Raw genomic sequence first — 24,312 nt, 5'->3', positions numbered from 1 at the left:
GAAGGGGCGGGTGCCTGTGAGATGTTAGTGGATCGATCGGGGCCTGTGGAGGGTGTAAGACTGCAAGTGATGGTGATGAATCGAGTACCACAAGCCACACTAAACAGTGGAAAGATACACAGATGTTTAGTAGTAAAATCTGGACAATGCCTTGATGATTTCAGTCAGCTCGGAAAATCCAGTGTTGATGTGGAAAGCTTGTGTGTTACCCATGAGTAACTCCATCCCACCATGGCAGGCTCACCAACACCGCACATAGCATCAACACCAACCTCATCTGTCCCCTCAACCTCATCTACACTCTCAACCCTAACCCAACTTCACCCCATCCTCACCTCTTGCCAACCCAGTCATTCCACCCCCTCATCGCATCACATATCTCCTCCACCGTCGCACACCCAGCCCTATACCCAATCCCCCCCTCCTCCACCCCCCTCCTCGCCTTCCCATCATCAACTCAAAGGTGAATGGGCGACGGAGGTCCAAGATGCGGATGGCTTCAGGCGGGGTTCCCATGGCCAGGAGACGCAGAATGATCTGTCCACCAAGGAATCCTACCAAGGCATCGTCAGTAACCGACCTCTCTCTCATGCCGTCTCATACCAAATCAACATCTTGAAAACGCACCAGAGCCTCCCACCACGATATACCGTCTATCCTTCCTCGGCGGCAACTTCCCCCACCCAGTCAATCCCCATCTCTCTTCACCCTCTCAAACATCTCTCGAATATATTCCTTTGTCAGCGGCTCCTCCGCACAATCAGCCGCTTCTTGGGGCGTATGCGAAAGCACCCAGTTTAGCCTGAGCGTGTAGAGCACCAGGCAAAGCACGCCCACTGCGAGCAGGGCGAAAGCCCATCCCATCGGGAGCTGAATGATAACTAGACGAGCTGTGACGACTGGGGATTGAATCACTGAGTTGATAGCCTCAGCCTCGACGCAATGGAACTGCAGTGACTTGGCCAGAGGGAACGAGAAGAGATGAAAAGCACACGAAGGCGTGCAAGAGGGCGGAGAGGATGTAAGCCGATGGCCTGCCTATTGAAATGCGATCAGCGGGGCACTTTTGCTTACACTGTAACAAAAGGCGAGCACATGGCCGAGGAAATAAACGTCGACGAGCTACGACTTCTAAGGATGAGCGAGCCTGGCAAGTTGTGCCCATGCAAGATGGCCCAGTTCATCCAGTTGTGCGTCCGTGCTACACGCCATACATGTACCAATTGCCTTCAGTGAAACTCTCTGAATTCTGTGGCTGTCCAATCTCCAGCCATTCAGTCATGATATCTACCTTACCTACTACTATCGGCAAGCCACCGCCATACAACGGGTGCTCAAGCAGCATCTCAGGCCCTTCTGCAACTCACAAGCATCATCTCACAAAACTCTTTAAAAAACGGGGTCGTTCGTGATGCTTTGGCAGAGTGGCCTCTTGCAGGCGCTGCCCTCCATCACCAAAACACCCACTTCTTCTTCTTCGCATCCGACTCGACCAGTGCGTCGTGAATCGCATCCAGGTCATTCATGTCTCTCATCGTGTCGTTCGACGATCCAATGTGGTCCATGTGAGAAATCATACCAAATGCCGGCCTGAGCAAGTCTTCAAACACGTTTTCGCTCTCGAGTTGGTCTGTATCCCACGCGGCCTTGTCCCCGTACTCCAGCCTGACATTCTTGTCAAAGTAACGGCTCAGCCGAGAGGAGGTAACGCTTGCCACAACGTGTTGATGGGGAAGAGCGCTGTTCATCGAGCTCTTGGGACAGGCGAAGACTCGAATCTTCTCTGCACCCTTTGCCTTGTCTGTCGTCAAGCTTTCCTCCATTGGGTATGTCATGGTGACTGTGAGAACGCTGCTATTCCTCTTCTTCCCATGGCGATATCGAGCAACTTGTCGCATGGTGATGCTATCAATCTCCCGGGTACGGCCGTAGTCTGGATACTGGATCCTCAGACCTCTCTTCCCATCGACCCTGTAACAACACATGTTTGTCAGCTTCATCACTTCCGGTTTACACGCGCTCACAAGCAGCTCTTCCGTCATCTTACAGTATTTCCATTTGGTTCACAATGGCTTCGACAAAGCATTTCAGCTTATAGTCGGGTATCAACGCAGTTGCCCGCACTCCGCAGGCCTTCATGTCCCAGGCCCTCTGAGGACAATGAAGGTAGACTGCAAAGACTTCTTGGCGCTGGCCACGGACGCGATATTGGAAGTTGTCGGCGTTGAGTTCGACAATGACGGACTCCTCGCCTTTGGGGCCGTAAAAGACACATTCCAAATCGTACCAGGTCTCCTTCTGGAACAGGTGCCAGGGGTTTTGGCCGGGGGGCGTAATATCAATCAGCGCGTTTGCATCACTCGCTGACGTCGATAGAATGGGCGAGAAGCCGATACAGTCTTGTCGGAACGTTGGGCCATTGAATAGGCCAAGAACGTCCTCGGCCGAGTGAGTTGGACCAGACCCATTGTGATCTACCAATCCTGGAGCCATTTTCTTGATATAGACGCGCCCAAACACCACCTCCAGAGAGACGTAGCCAGCAGCAAGCTCAAGGATTCGCGACGCCTTCTTGAGCTGCTTCTCCGCTTCTCTCAGGATATCGCTCTTCTCCTGAGGCAGATGGCCATCCCCCTCGTGGATGTTTTCCAGCTTCGGCTCCTTCGACAACTTGACTTCAGGCTCAGGGGCCCATCCGGGCCGAGTGCTGCTTCCATCCGGAGCGGGAAACCGGGGTGGCCTCTGTAGTGGCCGACCTGTCGTTGAATGCGGCGCATTCGGAAACTTGGCGGCATCAGCGTACAGCAATGATTTTGCTGGATGCTTCTTGGGCGACTTGGGCGCTTTCACGAGTGCTGGGAAATCAGAGTCAAACTACAAGGGGCACTTTGTCAGTATGCGGCCGCCGGGTCGTCTCCTAAACTCACTTCTGGGTTGTGTTTCGGTTCTGCTGGTGTTGAAGCATTGCGGCGTGACGAGGATTGAATGCTTTGGCTCCTCTTTGCAGTACCCTTCGGGGCACGAGAACTGTTTCCTTTAGGGGAAGGGGCCGCCTTGCCCGGAGGGTTGATTGCACGGCCTCCCCTCTGGTTCATGGTACGGAACAAGACTTTCGGCTCTTCTTTCATTAGTCCAAAGCGAAGCGAGCCATCGGAAGCTCTGCTCGTCAATATTTGCTCCTGAGCTTCAAGAGGGTTGTTTTCGTAAATCGGGTCATGGTCGCAAGTGTCCAAAATGGACGCCTCTTGGGGCAGTTTTTGAGCCGGTGGCTCATCGTAATCCAGACATATTAAATCGTCATCAGAGCTCTTGAACTGCTCAAGGCGGGCGAGTCTGTCTTTCACTTCATGAAGTTCCATGACTGTGCTCTGGATCTCACTGCCAGCCGGCCCGCTCCCACTCAGAGCCCCTTCATCTGGCTCGTTAAGGCAGATGAGGTCACCTTCGTAGTCGTTGGGTATAGCGGACTGGGGCTGGATTTCATCTTCCCGAGAGATGAGAAGCTCACCTTGGCACTGGTCGGGCATCGTGAACTGAGATTTGATTTCGTCTTGCCAGTCCAGTATACAGCTTCCAGCCATCGGCGGTCCTTGATTGCGTACAACTTCGGTTTCAGGATTGACCAGCGGCTGCACAGATCTCACCATTGCATTCGCATTATGCAATGTGGGGGAGAGCAGAGCTGCTAGAGGCGGCTGTTGACAGTCAAAAGGCTCCTCGTCGTCAAGCAAATTCTGAGGGTGATCAGTGCCTTGATCGTTGCTGATCGGCACGGGAGAGGCCAGCTCCAGGCTGTCTGCCACCGCGTCTCGAAAAGCTGTGTGGCTACCTTGGACAGATCCGCGAAGATTATTCGATGCCTCTGTCATATCTGGCGACGAAACCCTTGGCGACATAACTTTTGCCCCTTTCGCAACTTCCGATTCATGCAGCAATCGAACCTTGGCGTCTTTTGCCTTGACAGGTGGGACATAGCCCTTGAAAGCAACGAAGGCCGTTTCTGCCTTGGCCGGCGGTGCGTCTTTCAACGGATAGATGGTGCTATCAGGGATCCAACGACCGTGCCTATCCAAGCTTTCCGTCCTCACGACAGCCGCATTCGAGAGCAGCTTGTACTCAGTTGCAACATCCGAATCGCCAGATGGGGCAGCAAAAGTGGCCCGAGCAAGCCCAACGTGGGACATCCATCTGTATGTAAGCCTCACAGGCGCTTGCCCCTCAAGCAGGATGATGTGCGACGCTACTTGAGGTTTGCTTGCCTGTCATGCGTTAGCCCTGGGGCTCGCTTGATTGTGGCACACGGAGGACATACCAGCAGATTCAGCATTGAGTCAAGCTTGCGTACTGTGCTTTCGACGGTTCCCATTGATTCCCAAGATCCAATGTATACCAAGTCTCCTCTGAGGTTGTACGATATCTCGCAATTGGTGGCAAAGGCAAAGTCGTGGGCAGTGATAGGTGCATCCTTGGACTTTGAGAGAAGAGAAAACGCAGACAGTAGGGTGTCTATGGAGACGCCACTCGAATTCTGAAGGCCTCTCCAGGTCGACTTGTAAGGGATATTGGCCATAGTCACCGGGAATTGGTGGTCTGCAAAGGTATCGTAGATGTCGTCTCCAAGAGACTTGTATAACAACCACGCAATGACGCGGGGGTTCTCCGGGACTTTCTGCAAGACATCTGGGTGTACAGTACCCTCTTCGACGTCAATGTCCTCTACCGCGTTGAAGTTGAGCTGCTCAACTTCTGCGTCCAAGAGGTCGTGCATCAGAAATTGAATAGTCTCGGCGACCTTGTGCTGATGCTCTGCCATGGTGATGCACTTGAACCACGGTATGTCTGGCTCGTACAGAATCTCGAGGAGTTCATCCTAGGAATGGATTAGTCGAGTCCGTCGACGGTCGATCTGTTGCGGTGGTTACCTGGCATGCCAACTGGACAGATTCAACGAGATCTTTGACGCCCAAGGCGAGTAAAGGGGGGTTGCAGGTGATGTAGAACTCCACAACCCCAGATTCCGCCATGATGCAGAAAGAATCGCAGATGACAGGAGAGTGCGAAAATCCAGGCAACCAAGAGGATACTGTTTCGATGATTAATATGCCAATCTACCGCATCTTTCTAATCAAAAGCACAATGCAGGAGACAGAGAGTGCAGAGGCATAGTAGACGCATGCAGCAAAATAAACGCCTCTTCGCCTGAGTTCAGCGCGAGGTTGGATATTATAAACATACCTAGCAGTGACGGCCCGAGCAGGTAAACAAGATGGGTAACGAGAACAAGAAGTTGCCGCAGTAGGAAGATGTTGGCAACCGCAGCCTCCGAACGCCACCCAAGAACGGAGCACGTCAACGCAGGAAACAAGGGCAAAGACTCATAGCATTATCTGAGAGGACAACGTCGTTTCGCAGAGATTCTTCAGACAGTCGGCAGCCACAGCCCGAGAACAGAGAAGACGAGAAGGGGGGAGTCGCGACAGCGCCGTACCTCGTCTCGATCGCCTGCTGAGAAACGAGAAAGTCTCTGGAGGTATTATCAACAAGAAAAGGGAAGGGGAAGGGTAGAAAGAAGATCAGAGGGAGAGAGTTAAAGAAGTAAACAAAGAAAAGAAAAGAGAAGGAAGGGAAAAAGTGTCCGAGGGCGGAGGGCTATATAAGGTATGCTAGAGTAGCACGGCAGGTGCCAGACGGGCGGCAGCTGGAAGGGCGGGCACGTGAACTCGTGACCGCTTGAGGATTCTGCTTGAGGGCCATTCACTGCAGTGGGTTGACCACCAAGGCATATGATGGACAGATATTGCATAGAAGATGAAATAATGGTGACAACCAGGCTGTTGGAGAAGACTGTCTGTGAATAGCAGGGGGTGACATGGACGAGGCGGAGAGTCGCGTGCTTGTTTGTACAATTGCCCTCAGCTTTTGGGGAATCAGTAGGGCTTGATAGAAGAAGAAGAAGAAGAAGAAGAAGAAGAAGAAGAAGAAGCGCTGTGAAATCGACAGGCGTGGTCGATTTGATATCCTCGTTTCCTCAAAAGCTCGACCAGCGAAAGAGCCATGTGCCAAGCTTATAGGCAGCAGTCGGTGTTCAAAGACATTAGCATATAAACACAACAACTGGTAGAAAAATCCCCTCGAGAAACAGCATGAGACAGAACTCGTATACATGCCTTCGTATTCCTTGTCTTTCTAATCTCTCTTATTACACATGTCTGATCCTCGTTTCTCTCTCTTTCTAAGTATGCAGCAACACTCTCTCGCAGTCAATCACAACTTCAACCTCAAGCTCCAAGCTCTTCATGATACGGACGCACCCCCAGGTCATACAGCGCAAGCCTGAGAGAGTACACCGTTTGTATTCTAGTCTTCTTTTTTTCATTCTTTGTTCAAATGCATCCAGCGCCGTATGCATCGCGAAAGCAGCCGCTCTCTAGCATGCCAATGAATAAAAACAGAGGTGAGACGGGGTGAAGAAAGTGTAGAAAAGACTAGCATATCCTGTCCAAAGCCAACTGACCGTTCTCCCTATGTAATTAACAGAAACGAAAAAAAAAAGTAACAATATGGTAGAAAGAAAATCGAGGGGGTGAAAGAAAAAACGGATGACTAAAACCATAAGCGAGAAAAAGAAGAGAGGTGGGATGAGAAGGCAACGGTGAGAGGGGGGGGAGAGGGAGAAAGTGGTATCATTATAGAAAGCCGATGTGTCTACGCGTTTGGTTGGTGATGTGACGCGGGATGTGGACAACGCAAAACCAGAAAAAGCCATGAGCATAGAGTCCCCGTAAGAATGCACCGATGATATCGACTCGGAAAAAAACAGCAAGATCAACGCCAAAGGAAGAATGCGGGAAGAACAACCCAGACGGAAATTGTTGGCCGTGACGGAGGGGCGGATGGACAAGAGGCTGAAGATGGATGGACGTTGAAGAGGAGGCAGTAGTCGCGACGGGGGGTGGCAGTCCTCATTCAGCCCCCTTGACATTCTCCTTGACCTTGAGGGCCCATCTCAGCTTGTTCAGCGTCTCCCTGGATTCTTCCAGTATCCTCTGCTGCTCCTCCTCCGTCTTCCTGGCGTTCTCCTTGATGTCCCGGAGGTTGTCCTCCTGGGCCCGCTTGTACTCCTCGAACAGGCGGGCAATGTCCTCCTTCTCGCGCCTCAGCTTCTGGATGTTGCTGTCCTGCTGCTCGCACAAGTCCCGTAGCGTCTGGATCTTATCGTCGTCCGACTTGCGCTCGTCAACGATGGTGTTGATCTCCGTCTTGATGGTGGAGATGGCGCGGTTGACCTCGTCGCCCTGGTCGCGCCAGTGGGACGAGATGGCGTTGTAGCGGCCCTCCATGAGCTGGGCGTAGCTCGTCGCGTCGTCGACCTGCGTCTTGGCGTCGCGCTTGACCTTCTCCATCTCGTCCCGCCAGTTGCGCTCCAGCTCCTGCGCCGCCACCGTCTTCTTCTTCTCCGTGTCGACCGTCGCCAGCAGCGTCTCGACCTGCCGTTCCTTCCTGGCAAGCAGCGTCTTGGTGACGTTTGCCTCGAGCAGCCGGCTCTCGTAGTCGTTGATCATGCGCTCCATCTTGTCCTCGACCAGCTTGGCCGCCTGCCTGGCCTCTTCCGCCCGCAGCTTCTCAATCTTGATCTCGCGCTTCAGGGCCTCGTTGTCGCTGACGAGCTTGTTGATGACCCGCCCCGTCTTGCCCAGGCCGGCCTTGCCAATGGTCGAATCCCACTGCGCGCCGTCGCCGTGCTCGTCGCCGTTGTCGTCCAGGGGCGCGGATGCCGGGTCCGCCACCACGACCGCAGGCTCGGGGTCGACGGCACTGTTGCCATTGCTGGTGCTGTTGCTGTTGCTGTTCCCGCCGCCGTCGTTGGGCTGCTCGACCGACTCGCTCGCCGTGCTGTCGGGGCTGGGTTTTGCCGTCTCGGCCTCGTCGACGGTGGACAGGTTGCTGGCCTTGCTGGTGACGCTGCTGGAGAGCCCGCTGGCGTGGTTGCTCTCGGGGCTCGTCTCGGAGCCCTCGAAGCTGGGGACGCTGCGGATGGTGGCCGTCCTGCCCAGGGCCTGCGCCTGCTTGGACACGGAGGCGGCGCGACTCGGCATGGCGTGGACGGTGCCGGCAGAAGCTGGAGTCAAGGTCCTCGTGCCTGGTGAATCATCTAGCGAGGGGCGCGCGGGATGGGAGGCTGCCAGCGGCGGTTCGCATCAGCGGTCAAGTCTGTGAGTGAGGCAGCCGATGGGTGCAGAAACGAATGGGAAATGGAAAAGAAAAAAAAAAGAGTGGAAGTGGTTGATGCAAAGTACGGAGAGCAGAGCAGAGGCCGGTTGGTGTTGGTGTATAGTCTGGATTTGTGCAGGGCAGGACAGTGCAGCAAATTGAAGAATGTACACGGAATAGGTAAGCAGTCCGTCTAGGCAACGCATGTAAAACGTCCGTCCAGCAAGTTGTGATTACTGTACTGATTACGGAGGAAATCACTGGGACGAAAGTGCAGGCAATTGTGCTCTGTGCTGGTAATAAGATGAAATACTGTAAGCGGTGGGTACGGGGGCCAGCATTCGCTCGCTTTCGCGTAAATGAGCAGCAATGCGGACGGAACGCGCAGCCGGGCTGCCAATTGGAAGCCTGAACATTTGCGTCAAGGGGATCCAAGAGACGAGGCATCAACTTGGGATGAAGCAATCAATACAAGACAAACAGAGAAGACACCACCCACATACCGAGATACTTGTCCAACCCCGTGCTCTGCAGTGATTCCTGGTGGATGCTAAAGAATCGCTCGTGCAGCCGGCGAAGGGGCATTGTCCGCAGCCTTGTTCTTGTCGGGGGGATCTGCTGCTGGTGTGTGGTGTCTCATGCGCTGGGAAATGGCCGTGTTTCGCTTCGTTATTTTTTTTTGCTGCGCAGAGCCGGTGCAACCGCTTCGAGCTGTCAAGTCGAGCAATGGGCCTGCTTTATATAGACATGTACGTATAATATGAGAGCCTGGGGTTGCAGGGTTGTAAGATGAGCCGAGCTGGTGATGGAACAGCCGATCACGCATCCAAGGACAAGAGGAATGTCTAGATATATATATACATATATATGTATATATGTATATGCCTAATGTGTCTTTGAATAGGTCGATAAACTGCAAATTCGAGCTCACGCCATGTCATATATCCAGATAGGCCCTGACTACTGTACCTCTCACCAAACTGGCAATCTGGTAAACAAAGGAATCCAATAAACATCAACACAACAAATGCACCGCCACGATGCGCCAAATCAAAGAAAAAGCAAAGAAAAGGCCCAAGTCCTCTCTTTGGTTTTCTCTCTCTCTCTCTTTTTTTTTTTTTTTTCCCGGGCGTCCACGCTATTCCGTTGGGCCTTGTTTCCACCACTTCTGTCTCGTTCCTCTACCTGGTCATAGTCTCGCACGCTTCAAAGTCCAGGGTAAAATCCATGTGGCCTTTGTCCGGAGGCTTCACGTACAGTATCACGCAGTAACCATTTGCTGCCCGTTGCTTCTTACAGTCGTCTATCAAAAGGACGCAGACTGCAAGACCCCCTTGGGGGCCAAATGCATAAACAACCCCGACCAAAGCTGACCAGGCAACCAAGCCCCCTACGCATCACAGCAACTCCAATGAAACCTCCAGGACATCAACCTCCAGCATCATATCAACGCCCAATGTTGACAAATGATGTCAGCAAGCGTCAACCCACCGGATGTGCGCGCTAGTAGTAAAATAAGCAATGCAGGGTTACCCCAAATCACCGAGCCTCGAACTTCTTGGGGGACAAATCTCGCTTCTCTCAGGTGGATGAGGTAGACCTCGGGTAGATGAGATTGGATCAACACTAGATTTTTGTGGGTTAGAGAACATCAAAAGGTTTCGTGTACGATCAGACGGGTAATGTAGATATGATATTGCTCGACACAATGTAACCGTCAATAGCCGACGCCAATTTTCCACAGGTTCGGGTAGATGTCAACGACTTCTTGGTCTACTCATCTATTGAATGCATTGGCATGTCCAATAGCTACCACTGACCAGATCCCGTCAAATCCTTCACCTGTATTTCTTCCATATATACCTCTCGAGGTATATCATCCGTCTCTCCAGGTATAGACCTGAAGGATGGCAACATTCGCTCCTGTATAAGCCATCCTCGACATCTCGCTTATATGCCCGATATCGTCGCAATTCCTGTATCCGTAGTAGCCGCGTAGCAAACGACAAACGCCTGCTCGATACATCATTCATACAACAAGTTCTACGCCGCTCTTGCGACTGATAAAAATCCCCTGTCCCGCGGGGCTCTAAACTGTCCAATCGTACTTTGGTCATGCACTCCGCCATGACTTCTTTCCCAGGCCTCAATCAGGATCTCTCGCCGTGGATATAGTCTTATCCTCCCGGCTGCCAAAGGTCTTCATCCTCTGGAGCTGGGGATACAACACCCGGTCTCCATCCATGTACACACAGATACGCGGTATGAATAGTATCCCAGCGTCTATGTGGTGATGGCAGTCCCTGCTGGTGCTGGCGTCGAGCTGTCGTTGTTCTCTCTCGTTGCGTTTTCGAGAAATTGTGGCCGATATTTGCTGAGATACTTGCTCGCCATGGGCCGGGCATCCTCAACTGTTTCAGTAGTTAGCCATATTCTTGGTTTCTCTGATACACACATACATTGCACATCTGTGTGTGCTAGAAGGAGAAAAGGGGAGGAGAAGAAGAAGAAGCGGGGAAACATACAATCCGTCCATATATCCTGAACAACGTCCAGCGCAGCCTCCTTGACAGGCGGCCGCATAATCACCAAATACAACAAGCTCGTCAACGCCAGCTGCGTCACGCTCGGATCCCGACACATGTGCTTCACCCGCGACAGGATCGCCCGGTTGAGCTCCGGGATCTCGCTCAGGAACCGCGTCAGCACCTTGTCCTGCGGGTGCAGGTACGGGAGGAACCCGTCAATGAGCCGCAGCGTGCACTTCTCGTAGTACGTCGGGTGGTCGCCGCCGCCGGCCTTGAGCTGCACCCTGTCGTTGTACCACTCCTCGCAGAGCCACGACACCGCGACGTCAATGTGCTTTCGGAAGTCTTCCATGATGTAGTTGTAGAGGATTTCCCGGATGCTGTTGTTGAGGGACGGCTGTCGTTTGGAGTCGTCTGCCTCATCCTTGACCGAAATCTCGTCGAGACCAGCCGAGGACCGAGTCGCCAGCCGCGTCAGAATGGTCATCCACGAGTCTCTGCTCTCGGAGCTGGCCGCAAGCCGGTTGAATCCCGCCTTCTGCTTCTTTGATCCTGGCTCATCCAGGGACTTCATCATATCCAGCACGCTCGTCACCGTCGCTTTGCCTGCAGTGAGCGCCATCTCCGGCGTCAACGGCTGTGGCTGGGGAAGGCTGAAGGATCGCAGCCCCAAGGTGTCATCCAGACTTATTCTGGGCTCTGCCGCAGCCGGTGCCGGGGCGTTGTCCAGCTTGTTCAGAATCTGCTCCGTATCTTCGGCCTGGTAGAAATCCGGCTCATAGTCGTCCTCGTCCTCCTCCACGCCCAAGGGAGCAGTGTTTGGATTCAGCTCCGCGGGGGGGCTATTGTTCAGCGTCTCCAGCCGGCCGCGAACACCATCTACAGCCTTTGCGAGGACCTGGGCATCCAACCGGGACAGCGTATTCACGGCAATTCTGGCTACGAGGCTGGGGGGCACCTGAGAGACGTCGAAGTACTTGAGCCCGTCGTTGCCGATGAGGGTGAAGACATCGGCCAGGCTATGGGGGCCAGGGCCCAGGGGAGGGATCTGGATCTGGGAGGCCTCGATCCGCTGGCGCTTGGCATCATATCCATCTTGGGGCTTGGGCTCCAGAGGCCTCTTGCGGCCGGCACTGTCGAAGAGCTCGGCCACCATACGCATTGTGGTCTCGACATGCTGCTGTATTCTGGGCACGACTGGGTTGTGGGGGTCTCGCCTACTCAGGTGAATCAACAGCAGCCGCGCAGTCTTTTCCATGGACTTGATCATCACCTTGGTCTTGGGGGTCAATGGCGAGTTGGCTGCTTGCAGGGGGTTGAAGCTGAGCAATGCATTGAGGATTCGACTGGATGTGGGGGGACGAGTCCGCACCATGATGGACAGGCAATTCAGAGTCGCATCTACTAGAAGACCATCGCTGGGTTGTGCGTGAGTACGGGCTATTCGTCGCCAGAGAGTCGGAACCGTCTCGAAGACTTACTTGTTGCCCTGGAAGATGCTCAACATGCGGTCCAACAGCCCACTTGCCTCTGCCTCGAGCATTCTGGGATCGAGCGTCTGGTGGTTGGGCGGCACCTTGTCCAGCGAGACGTCTAGTCCACCGCCATACTAGAAGAAGTAATTGTTTGATGAGAACTCTTATCCTTGTTCGCAAACGGCATTGTATCATATTCTTACCCTGTGCTCGGCGCCAGAAGCGACGGTCTGCGCCAGCACCACTCGCTGGGCGAACTTGATGCAGCATATCCTCACCGTGGGAGGGGCGTTGTCCCACAGCTGCAGGATCTTGTGCTTGATGCTCACCATCCTCTCCCACGTCACTGTATCGTAGCTATTGTTGATGCTGCGACGATGCCAAGTCAGTCCATGGATACGCCCTCTACGTAGATTTGGGCCGAGGAGAGGGAGGAGAGAAAGGAACAAAGAGAAAGGAGGAGCACCAACATCCACCTCATGGCCAGCGGATAGATGCTCGCCGCCGCCTGGATCACGTTCCGCAGCACCTGCGCATCCACCTCCGTCTCAATCAGCGACTCCAGCGTCGTCAGCACATACGGCTGCATCGTCTCCTTCTCGGAATTGGGCAGCGCCGGCGTGGCAAACGCCTCGGCGAGAAAGTCCGTCACCCATCGCCGCAGCTCGATCGGCGCCTTGGGGCCGACAATGGGCAGGATGCCTCTGACGACGCTCGGGTAGTACTTGACGTCGCCCAGCACCAGCTTGCGGGCGTCGTTGAGCTGGCGGATCTGGTCCGGCACCGAGAGCGTCGACGAGGAGGCCATGGCGTCGGAGCTTTTTCGCTGTTGCTAGGTATCGTGAGTTGTCCGCGCGCTGTGTTTGTCTCTTATCTCTCTCTGTCGGATCGTCTTCAATGCGCGGGCGAGGGAAAAGGCACGACGAGGCGGGACGACATCAGACGAGGGGGAGAAGACGCTGGGAGATGGAACGATGCTGCATTTGAGGTCGCGCGACAAACAGGCTAGACTACCGCAACAGTAATTGATCTTCTCTCCTCTCCCAGTCGAGGCGTCATGGGCGAATCAATCAGCAGCAGAAAGCTCCCAAGCCAGCCCTTTGCCGCAGATCGTTATCGATGCTTCGTACCACGGACGTCGCAGTAACTTTTTTCGTAAAAGGAGCGCCAGTCGAAAACGATGCGCTAAATGAGGGCCTGTGTCGCTGTCGCTGTTCGATTGTCGAGATGCTGGAGCTGCTGCGTTTGGCGGGCAAATGTGCAGTGATGCGAGATGCAAGAGCCTCTGCCAACCAAAAGGTTTTGGCGACGGGAGCGTGACGCGGGTCCAAGGCGGCAGAATCACTGCTTCCCTGTCGAAAAAAACGCTAAAACTGCAGCGGACAGGTACCAGCTTGGCCGTCGTAGCGCTAACACAGAGCCAAGCAGATTCAGTAGGGCACGTTTAGCCGGGGAAGTGCCGCAGCTGTTTCGCCCAAGCACTTCATCCCACCCTCAGGCCCATGATACGATCCATGAACAGCGGCGACCCGATTCCGCAAAAGCAGCAGCTCTGTTTGAATCATTCTCACGGGAAGCGCAGCACAGCTCCTCGCACATAACCACAATGTCGTACGTCCTCCCAGTGACATACCTAACATACATATCCATCAGTATACAGAGACAGCGCAATTGACACCAGGCGCGACATCTAGATCCCATTCCACCTACTACGACCGGCGCCTGCGGCAAGGCCCTGCCCTCGTTCGAGCTCGACGGCCGTATCTCTTCAAGAATGCAGTGACCGGCCTCGGTCTGTTTGCGCTCGTCGGAGGAGTCTGTAAGGCTTTTCTTCAACCTTCCATTCATTCGATATTATTTATTTGGGTACATGCGATCGAGTCGACTAACGGTGTTCTATCCCCTGGTTTATAGATTGGTACACCCTCAACGCTGTTGGACAAGACGACTTTGAGGACGTCAAGGTTCCGGATGCGCCTCGACAGGCAAAATAAAGGACGACCATTGACGTACATATTCAAATTACAAGAGGCAAATATATTACGACGACAACATGGGGGCGCTTGGGTGTTGCAAGGAACAATCTGTCAGCTAATATGCTGTGTACTATATACCTATTCATTTTCCAGACATTGGGACTGGGCTCGAGAAGAATCGAGCCCAAGGCTGCTTGCTCTCTCCCCTATACATCACTTGCAAATTCACGCAATGGCACACAACTGCAACACTAACTCTGTCGCCTTATAGAGTCGTAAAAGTGTAGAAGAGTACCAAAAAAAAAAAAAAAACAATAGAAAAAGCCGCCAGTTCTGTACAGTCAAAGTAAGATCCCCTTCTGCCATGCAAAGACAATTCCGTTGCCGCCATTGCCAGCCTTCCGAAACCTGATCGTGATAACGCCGTTGAATCTTTAATTACCAGTGAACCCATCCTTGCAAATCCCCAGACCAGAATTCGCAAACAACCATAGACAAAAGAGGGGAAGAAGGGGAGAGAAAGGGAGTGATGAAAACAACAAAGGCCGCACTCTTTTGTTACACTGAGCCAGCATCAAGCCCTGGTCTTGGGTATCATTAAGTGTCCGAACGCAGAAATCTTTATACCAATAGCCGAGCTCCGCAGGCTGCTCTCGAACAATATGCATCGTCAAAAAACGTAAATGTAGCGCAGTCCCTCAAGCCGCTGCCGCTTTGGATCCGCGACCGAGTCCTGAGATGCTGCTCATCCGTTTCATCTGGTGGGAGGACGGGTTCAAGAGGTTGCGCGTTATTTCAGGGGACTCCGATAGCCTTGCAGAGTGCGCGGGCGATTGCACGGCTCCTGGACCATCAAGAGCCGCCTTGAGATCAGTCATCGCATTCTGCGGCGTTCGGCCGGCGGCAGCGGGCTCAGGGCGGACTTCCACCGCAGCCGCATGGTGCTGGTAGAGCTTGTGGGCCGAGTGGTTAGGGTTCGCCCAAGGTGTGTTCTTGACGAATTGCTCTCCCGCCGGGTCAAGACGGGTCAGGTGTGGCGGCTGGTACTCTTCTCGTATGTGACTTATCGAGGGCTTCTGCCGCACGCGTCGGGTTCGCTGATGGCAAAGTCAGCAATCGGGAGATGTCCTTTCTGGAGGATTGGATTTACTCACTTCCATGGCGGCCAGGTCAGCTTCCAGCTCGGACGTAGAGGCTCCCTGCAACTCGGGTCCGGCTGGGAAGCCTTCGTATTTGGCGAGGCCGGCGAGGGTTGACACCTCGGTGTTGTAGGCAATGGCGTTCCTGATGCGCTGCGCGGGATCCTTGGGGAACAGCAGGCCGTAGTCTGGCAGGCTGTGCGCGCTCCGTCGAGCGCTCTGCACGTCGTACCACTGCCTGTTCAAAGCCTCCAGAGCATGCTCGCGCTTCTCTCGGACAGCCTGAAAGTATTGGCCCCAGATCTGGGCTCGCTGGGCCACGGCGCGCCGCTCAAGAGCCTTGAGTCGATACTCGTGCTCGGTATTGATGGCTTGTAGCTTCTTCTCTAGTCGGTCATCCAGGCACTGCTTCATGTTGAGGTACTCGGGATGCGTGGGCTCCGGAGCATGTAGCGACTGCTCTTCTTCCTCGAGCCTCTGTAGCCTATCCTTGTAAAGCCTGTACCAAACTGTGAGCACTTTGCCCTCATGGCCGGGGAGGGGAGATTCCGAAGCTTACCGATCCCTAAATATGCCAAACATCTCTTCGATCTGAGTCCAGTCTCGATAGGCAGCCTGCTTCCTTTCCACTGCGGGGTTTTCCATGTTAGCAAATGCATGTGGCGCGTCTGACAAGGCCGGGAGGGCGAAAGCTTACGTTCTTCGAGGTTCCTCGCCGCAGCATCAGTTTCCTCATCAGCTTCGGGCTCAGCCTCCTCTTCCTCGGCGTGGTCGGGCTCGTGCTCCTCCTCCAGCGCGGGGTCTTGCTGTTCGTCACGGGCTTCCGCCGGGGGCTCGCTCTCGGCGTCATCCGAAACGACCGTCTTTCGCTTGGAGCCGCTGCGCTTGGTCTTCCTTGGAGCCTCCGGGGCTTCATCTTCCGCCGGCGTGTCTAGGTTCGTGGCAGAGCCCTCGTCGTCGTCCGCAACAGACGCAACTGCGCGGATAGCAACGACGGCCGGTGTCGCGTCTTCTTCGGCAGTCGCAAGATGGTCGTCGCCGCCTGCATCGGCAGCCGGTATTGACCCCGTGCGTTTCCTAGCCGGCTGCTCCAGGTCTGATTGATGTTCGGCGGCAGCAGATCGCTTCCGCTTCCTCTCCTGCGAGTCGCCGCGAGAGCTTTTATCTTCTTTCGGAGTGGGTGTTATGGGCTTCGTCGGAGACTCGTTCTCATCGACGTCGTCGTCTTCGCCATCGTCGTCGTCGTCGGCGTCTCCATCCTCGTCGGCGTGGCTGTCGTCGTTGCCGGAGACGGAGTCACCGTCGCCATTGACCAGCGGCCTGCGGAGCTTGCTCGGCGTGTGCTCAAAGGGCTCTCTGTCGGTGAAGCGCTCAATGCCGACGTCACGATGTCTCTGTGTCTGCGGCGTGTCGTAGAGCCTCAGCGTCTCGGCCTCGGTGTCGTTGGCCTCAGAGTTGACGTCAGACGCTGCGTCGGAAAGGGCGCTGTCCGAGTCTGAGCCGCCGTTGTCGGTGCCCGCGGCCTCGTCTGGACCAGCGCTCAGGTGCTCTCTGTCCAGGTGCATGTGTTCAATCTCATCGTCGTTGGCGTCCTTGTCGTCAACCTCGCTGAGCGGGCTGGAGATGTTGCTGTCTTCGAGATCGCCGCCCGTGGCAGCCACGGGGGGAAGAGCAGACGACGCCGAGGCCGTCGCTGCCATTGCGTCGCCGATAGCGCAGAGCGAGGCCGTCTGGCAGCTTGATGGTGCGAGTCGGCGGCGGGAGGCAGGTCGAGGGCAGCCTCAGCTTTGCGTCGGTCGACCGTCGTGGGAAGCGTCTGCGCGGGCGCCGAGGTGGGATCGGTGCCGGCAAGCAAAGTGCAGAGGCTGGAGACGGGCAGCGGCGACGTGCTGGTGCTGCTGGCTGGCCCTGCTGAAGCTGAGGCAGTGGCTGGCGAGTGCTTCTCCGTGGCGTCTGTCTCTGCTGTCTGTCCTGTCTGTCGGTGCTTGCGTGACGCCTGGGTCGGGGTTCGTGGCAGAAAGGCCGGGAACGGGTTGGGAGGGGAGAGACTGGAGAGAAGAGAGGCAGGCCGCTTCGCGCATGGTCGGCTGTGACCAAGTGCTTTAGCACTGCTAGCACTCACCACAGCGCTGCACCCGCCGCCGGCACAAGCCCCAAACAGGCGAGCCAGGCCCTGGAGCAGCGCCCGGGCGGTGAGTCTGGCGTGGCAGAAACGCGGTCATCTGCGGGTCGTGCGGCCGGCCACAGCCAATGAGGCGCGCTGCCGCTGAAAGCCCGGCGGCGGGACCCAAAATTTTTAGAGCTTGCTGTGAACTTTTCCAGTTGCTTTGGCGCATCCTGGCGAGGCGTCGAACCAGAGAGCCGGCAATTTTTCTGATTTTCTCGTCCGAAGCCGATTCCCCCAGCAACGACGTCGAAATGGCCAAAACGTGAGCTCTGCTGCCATTGACGGTGTCGATTGATCTTGCTGACTTGTTTTCTCCCGTGCAGGAAGAAAGTGCTGGCCGTGGCGCCCAAGGCCATCGACCCCACGCTCGACGCTCTGTTCGCATCCAGTGTCAGTATCCTTGGCTGCCTTCTGTTTGCTGAAGATGAATGCTAATATACTGGTCAGGCCGGACCTGTGACGGCTCCCTCAAAACCCCGGCTTGGGGCTCCTCCCACAAAGAAAAGCGCCAGCACCGGCAAATCAAGCAAAGAAGACGAGGACCAGGATGAGGACGAGGGCGACGATGAGGTGCTGTCCGAGATCAGCGAAGAGCTGGACTATGGCGACGACGACGAGGAGAAGGAGGAAGAAGGATCAGACGATAATGCCGCTGATAAGGAAGAGGATGCCGAAAGCAACGATGGCAGCGACAACGAAGATGCCATGTCGGTAACAATGGAGGCGGCCCCCGCAGCAGAGCAAGCCAAGACCAAGCGTGACAGGAAACGCAAGAGAAAGCACGACAACGACGACCTGGAAGACAAGTACCTTGCCAAACTTGCGGATGACGATGAGCCCGAACCGTCTGGCAAGCGCCTGAAAGGGGACACAGAAAATGCAGAGGAGGATGCCGATAAGGACAGCGATGACGAGCGACCCGTGCACGAGTCTCTCACGCAGGAGAGCAAGCAGTCCGAGATCGAAAAGGCTGCGCGGACCGTGTTCCTGGGTAATGTTGCCACGGAGGCCATCTCATCCAAGTCGGCCAAGAAGGAGCTCATGAAGCATCTCGCCTCAGTCCTCGACAAGGACGCCTCGCCACCAGAGAAGATCGAGTCCCTGCGTTTCCGTTCCGTTGCTTTCTCCACGGGCTCCATGCCCAAGCGAGCAGCCTACATCACGAAGTCTTTGATGGACGCCACCACCAAGTCCACAAACGCATACGCCGTCTTTTCGACCCCTGCCGCCGTCAGAAAGGTGGTTTCGGAGCTCAACGGGACGGAGATCCTGGGTCGTCACATTCGGGTGGACAGCGTGGCACACCCAAGCCCGATGAACCACCGTGCCTGTGTCTTTGTCGGAAACCTTGGCTTCGTGGACGATGAAACCGTGATAAGTCAAAAGGCCGGTGGAGAGACTGTGGAAAAGAAGCGCAACAAGGTGCCTTCCGACATCGAAGAAGGCCTCTGGCGCACCTTCGGAACCCAAGGCAAGGTCGAGAACGTCCGTGTCGTTCGAGACTCCAAGACCCGGGTGGGCAAGGGTTTCGCATATGTGCAGTTTTATGTAAGTCCATCCTCCTCACTGGGCAGAAAGGCTCCTTTTCTCGGTTTCAGAGATGTTTGCATCAGAGCTTGGCTCATCTTACTGTCGTCCATCCGGTTGCTGACTGAGCCATCCAGGACGCCAATGATGTCGAGGCCGCTCTCCTTCTCAACGGGAAAAAGTTTCCCCCCATGCTGCCCCGGCCGCTGCGTGTAACGAGAGCAAAGGACCCGCGCAAGACGGCCCAGGCAGTCGAGCGGGCTAGGGCCAAGACAGACGTCGCCGACGGCGCTAGCCGTAGCACAAAGTACAAGCCCAAGGTCACGCCAGAGCAGCAGGCGGCTGCCGGGCGAGCCCGCAAGTTGCTGGGCCGGTCCGCGGCTGCGAAGCAGCGTCACGCCGGCAAGAGGTCGTTCCCGGCGGCCGCAAAGGACGGTGAGGGCGAGGGTGCGGGTGGCGCGGCGGACGGCATCAAGAGCCCGGAACGTATCATTTTTGAGGGGCGGCGAGCGTCGTCCAGGGACGGGCTTCCCAAGGACCTCAAAATCGGCAAGAAAAACAAGAAGAAGGCGAGCAGGCCAATGAGACCGCAGAACAGAGGCGCTAGAAGGGCAGCGGCGTGGCAGAAGAAGAAATGAGTGTGGGAAAAATAAAGAGCGAAAGCGAAAAAGGTTGAAGCGAGAGGCGGATGAAGTAAAATACAGATATACCAATCAGTCTTACGATGACGGAGAGAGAGAGAAATACCTGGTAATTCCTCGAGTGCCCGGCTGTTGTATCCAGGTTAAGCAAGTTTGGGGAGTGAGCGAGTGAGTGAGTTGTGTTGGGGTCTGATTCCCTGCACGGCTTTTGCTGGGCTTGTACGGAGTAATGAGAGGCAGCACTTCTTGTCTGGTATAATCCTTTTGCAGGCGTGGGTTTCTGTGGAAGGCCGAGCGGCTTACCTCATCACATGAGAGGGCAGGCGGGCTGTTTGGTTTGGTTTTGGGGTGAGAGAGAAATGTGCATGTTGCAAGTTCCTTTTCGGCTCCCTCCTCCCCTTGGAAAAAGAGCCTCCTCTTTGGAATTACCTCATTGGCTTGCTGCCTGTTAAGTTGAAGCCTATTGCGTCTTGATTGACCAAGGCAGAAAGAATAAAGATGATTGGCGTTTGGGAAGAGGCGAAAAGAATAGAGGTACCTGCATGCCTGAACAACAATTCTAGGGTATTTATGCCGCCAACGCTTCTGAGGTGAAAGCCGAAGAGTTACCTGTAGCAGTAGCACCTTGGGTAGTTGACTCCTGTTTCCATCTCCGTGTACGCCGTGGGATTCAAAAAAAGGTCGAGATTACAACTCAAGCTCTTCTTTGTGGGAATTTGCTTCATTCTGAGACTCGAGCTGTCGAGGTCTGTCTGTGTTGCCACAAGGGCTGCCACGTCATTTGTGAGGCGGAACTTCGCCCTGCCGCCCAATGACTGCAACCGCTGTGGTCAGCAGTACATGCATGATTGTTGAACACGAATGGAGAGAAAGTGACTGTGTTACTTCGTTATGGTTTTCTTGATAGTATGAGACACTGAATAATTAATCGTAAGGCGGGATACGGTGAGACGAGACTGCAGGGGAAAAAAAAGGATCATTCATTTTAGGTATATACAACGAAAGATATCAAGTTTGGTGGTATTAGAGGTATCAACGTGTTTTATTTTCTGCGCGTGCTTGCTCCCGAACGTCCATATCAAAAAAAAAAAAAAAAAAAAAAGAAATGGCAGAAGGAAGGAGAAGAAAAATGAAAAAACAAGGGTAAAGGGGGAAAATAGCGAAAAAGGGAATGATTGGCAGTCTAGACTCCAATACGACCACACCGTCTTCATACACTGAGGCCCAAAAAACCTTTCCATTAATAAAACCACAGCCAGTTCCTCGTTTCGGTTCGTCTCAGCATCAAGTCGTCGTCGTCGTCGTCGTCGGCCGATTCGCATGCTTGTCAAGTCCGGCTTTTAGTACTCGGCAGTGTCGTCGGGTCCAAAAGAGTCGGTGGCAACCTCCTCGTAATCCCTCTCCAGGGCAGCAAGATCCTCTCGCGCCTCGGAGAATTCGCCCTCCTCCATGCCCTCGCCGACATACCAGTGGACAAAGGCGCGCTTGTTGTGCATGAGGTCAAACTTGTAGTCCAGCCGTGACCAGGCCTCGGCGATGGCGGTCGTGTTGGAGAGCATGGACACGGAGCGCTTCACGGCCGCGAGGCCGCCCTCTTGAGCGGCGACGGGGACGGCCGTGGGCTTCTGGTAGGTGATGCCGAGCTTGAAGCCCGTGGGGCACCAGTCGACCATGTTGAAGGTTGCCTTGGCCTTGATGTGGGCGACGGCGACTGTGCAGTCACGAGGAACAACGTCGCCGCGATACAGCAGAACCACGGCCATGTACTTGCCGTTGCGGGGGTCGCAGACGACCATCTGATTGTTGGGCTCGAAGCCTGGTTACAAAGTTAATACTACCAGGGGACGCAAAAAGGTGGTTGTGGGGATTTTAAGTGCTTACACTGATATGTCAGTTCCTGAATCTTGAAGCTTTCGTGGGAGCTCTTCTTTGCAGAAACAACCGGGGCATAGCTGATCAGTGGGTAGTGGATGCGCGGAAAAGGAACCAGGTTCGTCTGGAACTCGTTCAAGTCCACGTTGAGCGCGCCGTCGAACCGCAGAGACGAGGTGATGGAGCTGACCACTTGGGCGATGAGGCGGTTGAGGTGGTCGAAAGACGGCCGAGAGATGTCGAGATTGCGCTGGCAAATGTCATAGACTGCCTCGTTGTCCACCAAGAACGTGCAGTCCGAGTGCTCGATGGTGCTGTGAGTTGACAAGACTGCATTGTAAGGCTCGACGACGGCAGAGGACGTGCGAGGGGCTGGGTAGACGGAAAACTCGAGCTTTGTCTTCTTGCCGTACTCGGTGGCCAGACGCTCAAGCATCAGGGCACCAAAGCCGGATCCAGTACCGCCGCCAAACGAGTGGAAGATGAGAAAGCCCTGGAGGGAGTGACAGTTGTCTTGGTACGGCGTCCCATGTCAGCCACTCACGTCGAACAAGCCATCGTCCTCGTCTCGCCAACGCAACTCACCGGTAACACGGCGGATCTTGTCCATGACGGTGTCAATCATCTCCTTGCCGACGGTATAGTGCCCGCGCGCATAGTTGTTCGCCGCATCCTCCTTGCCGCTGATGAGCAGCTCCGGGTGGAACAGCTGGCGGTAGTCGCCCGTCCGGATCTCGTCGATCGGGGACGGATCGAGGTCGACGAAGATGGACCGCGGCACGTGCTTGCCGCTGCTGGTCTCGGTGTAGAAGGTGTCGGGGGACCCCAGATCATCGCGGTCCTGGACATCCGGACTGACGCGGCCGTCGCGGCCGATGCCGTGCTCGAGACAGTAGCTATACGATGGGAAAGCAAAGAAAGAGAGAGAGAGAGTCAGCAACATGGGGGGAGCTTATGAATCGGCTTTGCGCGCGCAAGCGATGATGGAGGGGCTCACGAACAGCTCCCAAGCTGCGTTACCGAGCTGGACACCGGCTTGGCCGACGTGCAAATGCAGAATCTATATGAAGAGCATGTTTAGCGACGCTTTTTGCGTGGAAATCGCATCGTGAAGATGGGCGCAAAGGGTGCGAAACGGCGCTGTCGGGAATGACGCATCGCCAGTCGCAAAAAGTGGGATGATATCATAATGCCGAACAGAAGAAGTGCGAAACTAAGAGAAGCTCTTGTGTTGTGAGGAAGGAGATATACTGACCTCGCCTCTCATTCTGGCAGTTATTCTTTGGCGATAATATGAAGGAATAGGTAGAGCTGAATACAGACAGTAAAGAAGAGGTATCTGTACTGGCAGAAGCTAAGGCACCGCCTTTGGGCAGAGGGAGGATGTGGTGATGGTTCGGCTTGGTGGAGATTTTATAAAGTTCGCTCGGGTGGGATTTTCACTTGGTGGGGTCCGGTTCTGGAACGTTGGACCATCATCGAGCTGTCAGGGGACTCGTCTTGTTTTTTTTTTTTCCCCTGCAATGCCCGGCTGCTGAGCTCTGTAGACGGGAGGTACTTGCATGTGCAGCTGTCTGCTGCTGGCAGGCGAGGTCCAGGCTGTCGTCGGGCTACGGGTGCGGATAACAACCGCTAAAATAGCGCATGGGATGCAAGAGGCTCGGTATGTGAACTTTGGACCTTCATGGTGTAAGTGGCTGCTCTCTGATAGGTACAAGATGCGCCTGTTAGTGAGCGCTATATGGATAAGGTAGAGATTTGTTAGCAAAGGGTCGTACATCTGCTTACAGATCATCAGATCTATACCGAGTCTTTAGGCTTCTACATTTCCAGAGGCAGTTTTGCTACTGCCTAAGGTAGCTCTAGGTAACGACATAAGGCGAGTATTTCCAAAACGGCACAGACGGGATCGAGACGATATGCAGTGGGGTCGTGTTTCTTTGCCCTTCCCGAAGCTTGGGTATGATCCACAGCGGCCCGATACGAATGTTTTTCTACATGTGAACTCTTGCGCCGAATATCATCGGCATTCTCTCATCACGAAGGCGGTAGTTAGGCGGTGGTTGTGGTTGGATGGTAAACGGTTGTGAAGGCGATCGGTTTCGCATTTAACAACAGCACGCGACTTGACAACAACTCCGACCAAGAATCGAACCCATGTCAGCCAGTACCGAGCAGATGGAACCGCCAGGGTTAAATACTGGGTGCCTACGAGCTCGACGAGCATGGATATGGATGCTTGAGGTAAGGTATGCACGTTTTAGTCAGATCGTCGTTGAATGGACCCGTATATTGGAGGGGGGGATATGCAGTGACGGGCGCTAGTTGAGAGGTGAGGAAGGACAAGGAAAACTCCAAGGCCTGTCTGATGAGAGACATGTTGCTTCTGTTGCTGCTGAGAGGAGATTAACGCTACCTTAGGTAGCTCGAGTTTGTCAAGGTGAGCATGATACACGACTTGTGCCTAACCCTGGTGAAGCCGCTGCTGGTCGTCCATGAAGATCAATCTTGAAATGCTGGTTGCTGTCCAGACGCCATTACGCTCTATTTGTACTCCCAAACTCCATCCATCACACATTCATTCTTTTGAAGCCACATTCCCCCTTGGGTAGTCATGTCTGCAAACTGCCACCAGTTCACCTCCATGCCAAAAGTGTTTGAATCGAGCCAACGCTGTTTCCTCGCATGGCCGTACAACGACCTTGTGAAACATGGCTATAACCCAACAGATGACTGCACTCGCCGACCTGCTTTTTTTCTTATGCGCAAAGTGGTA

At 54.7% G+C, this 24,312-nt stretch overlaps 8 protein-coding genes across 8 annotated transcripts; 2 read left to right on the top strand and 6 right to left on the bottom strand.

The window, feature by feature from the left end:
• Window positions 1–1,451: 1,451 nt before the first annotated feature.
• On the bottom strand, window positions 1,452–5,024 carry CCMA1212_001883 (uncharacterized protein; the record flags this gene model as incomplete). The annotated part of the gene is made up of 5 exons (XM_073699292.1): window positions 1,452–1,971; window positions 2,048–2,874; window positions 2,928–4,259; window positions 4,313–4,870; window positions 4,923–5,024. The coding sequence occupies 5 exons, from the start codon at window positions 5,022–5,024 to the stop codon at window positions 1,452–1,454; spliced, it is 3,339 nt and encodes a 1,112-aa protein (XP_073561784.1).
• Window positions 5,025–6,962: 1,938 nt separating this feature from the next.
• Window positions 6,963–8,096, bottom strand: CCMA1212_001882 (uncharacterized protein; the record flags this gene model as incomplete). The annotated part of the gene is made up of 1 exon (XM_073699291.1): window positions 6,963–8,096. One exon carries the CDS (start codon window positions 8,094–8,096, stop codon window positions 6,963–6,965), a length of 1,134 nt encoding a protein of 377 aa, XP_073561785.1.
• A 2,398-nt stretch (window positions 8,097–10,494) lies between these two features.
• Window positions 10,495–13,022, bottom strand: CCMA1212_001881 (mRNA cleavage and polyadenylation specificity factor complex subunit pta1; the record flags this gene model as incomplete). The annotated part of the gene is made up of 5 exons (XM_073699290.1): window positions 10,495–10,622; window positions 10,737–12,157; window positions 12,221–12,348; window positions 12,418–12,583; window positions 12,685–13,022. 5 exons carry the CDS (start codon window positions 13,020–13,022, stop codon window positions 10,495–10,497), a joined length of 2,181 nt encoding a protein of 726 aa, XP_073561786.1.
• Window positions 13,023–13,820: 798 nt separating this feature from the next.
• CCMA1212_001880 (uncharacterized protein) lies at window positions 13,821–14,208 on the top strand (the record flags this gene model as incomplete). Its single annotated transcript, XM_073699289.1, has 3 exons — window positions 13,821–13,825; window positions 13,909–14,033; window positions 14,129–14,208. 3 exons carry the CDS (start codon window positions 13,821–13,823, stop codon window positions 14,206–14,208), a joined length of 210 nt encoding a protein of 69 aa, XP_073561787.1.
• Window positions 14,209–14,888: 680 nt separating this feature from the next.
• Window positions 14,889–17,029, bottom strand: CCMA1212_001879 (uncharacterized protein; the record flags this gene model as incomplete). Its single annotated transcript, XM_073699288.1, has 4 exons — window positions 14,889–15,287; window positions 15,345–15,828; window positions 15,889–15,958; window positions 16,027–17,029. 4 exons carry the CDS (start codon window positions 17,027–17,029, stop codon window positions 14,889–14,891), a joined length of 1,956 nt encoding a protein of 651 aa, XP_073562260.1.
• Window positions 17,030–17,110: 81 nt separating this feature from the next.
• CCMA1212_001878 (uncharacterized protein) lies at window positions 17,111–17,410 on the bottom strand (the record flags this gene model as incomplete). The annotated part of the gene is made up of 1 exon (XM_073699287.1): window positions 17,111–17,410. The coding sequence occupies one exon, from the start codon at window positions 17,408–17,410 to the stop codon at window positions 17,111–17,113; it is 300 nt and encodes a 99-aa protein (XP_073562259.1).
• A 337-nt stretch (window positions 17,411–17,747) lies between these two features.
• CCMA1212_001877 (Nucleolar protein 12) lies at window positions 17,748–19,661 on the top strand (the record flags this gene model as incomplete). The annotated part of the gene is made up of 4 exons (XM_073699286.1): window positions 17,748–17,758; window positions 17,820–17,886; window positions 17,944–19,044; window positions 19,161–19,661. The coding sequence occupies 4 exons, from the start codon at window positions 17,748–17,750 to the stop codon at window positions 19,659–19,661; spliced, it is 1,680 nt and encodes a 559-aa protein (XP_073562266.1).
• A 1,343-nt stretch (window positions 19,662–21,004) lies between these two features.
• On the bottom strand, window positions 21,005–22,803 carry CCMA1212_001876 (Tubulin alpha chain; the record flags this gene model as incomplete). The annotated part of the gene is made up of 5 exons (XM_073699285.1): window positions 21,005–21,480; window positions 21,546–22,049; window positions 22,122–22,432; window positions 22,538–22,596; window positions 22,792–22,803. The coding sequence occupies 5 exons, from the start codon at window positions 22,801–22,803 to the stop codon at window positions 21,005–21,007; spliced, it is 1,362 nt and encodes a 453-aa protein (XP_073562265.1).
• Between the last annotated feature and the right edge of the window lie 1,509 nt (window positions 22,804–24,312).

This window comes from Trichoderma ghanense (assembly GCF_004382785.1).
Source record: "Trichoderma ghanense strain CCMA-1212 chromosome Unknown scaffold_1, whole genome shotgun sequence".
In the NCBI taxonomy this organism is placed as follows: Eukaryota; Fungi; Ascomycota; class Sordariomycetes; order Hypocreales; family Hypocreaceae; genus Trichoderma; species Trichoderma ghanense.
Note: the sequence above shows the minus strand (reverse complement) of the source record. Positions and strands in the feature narration are given on the sequence as shown.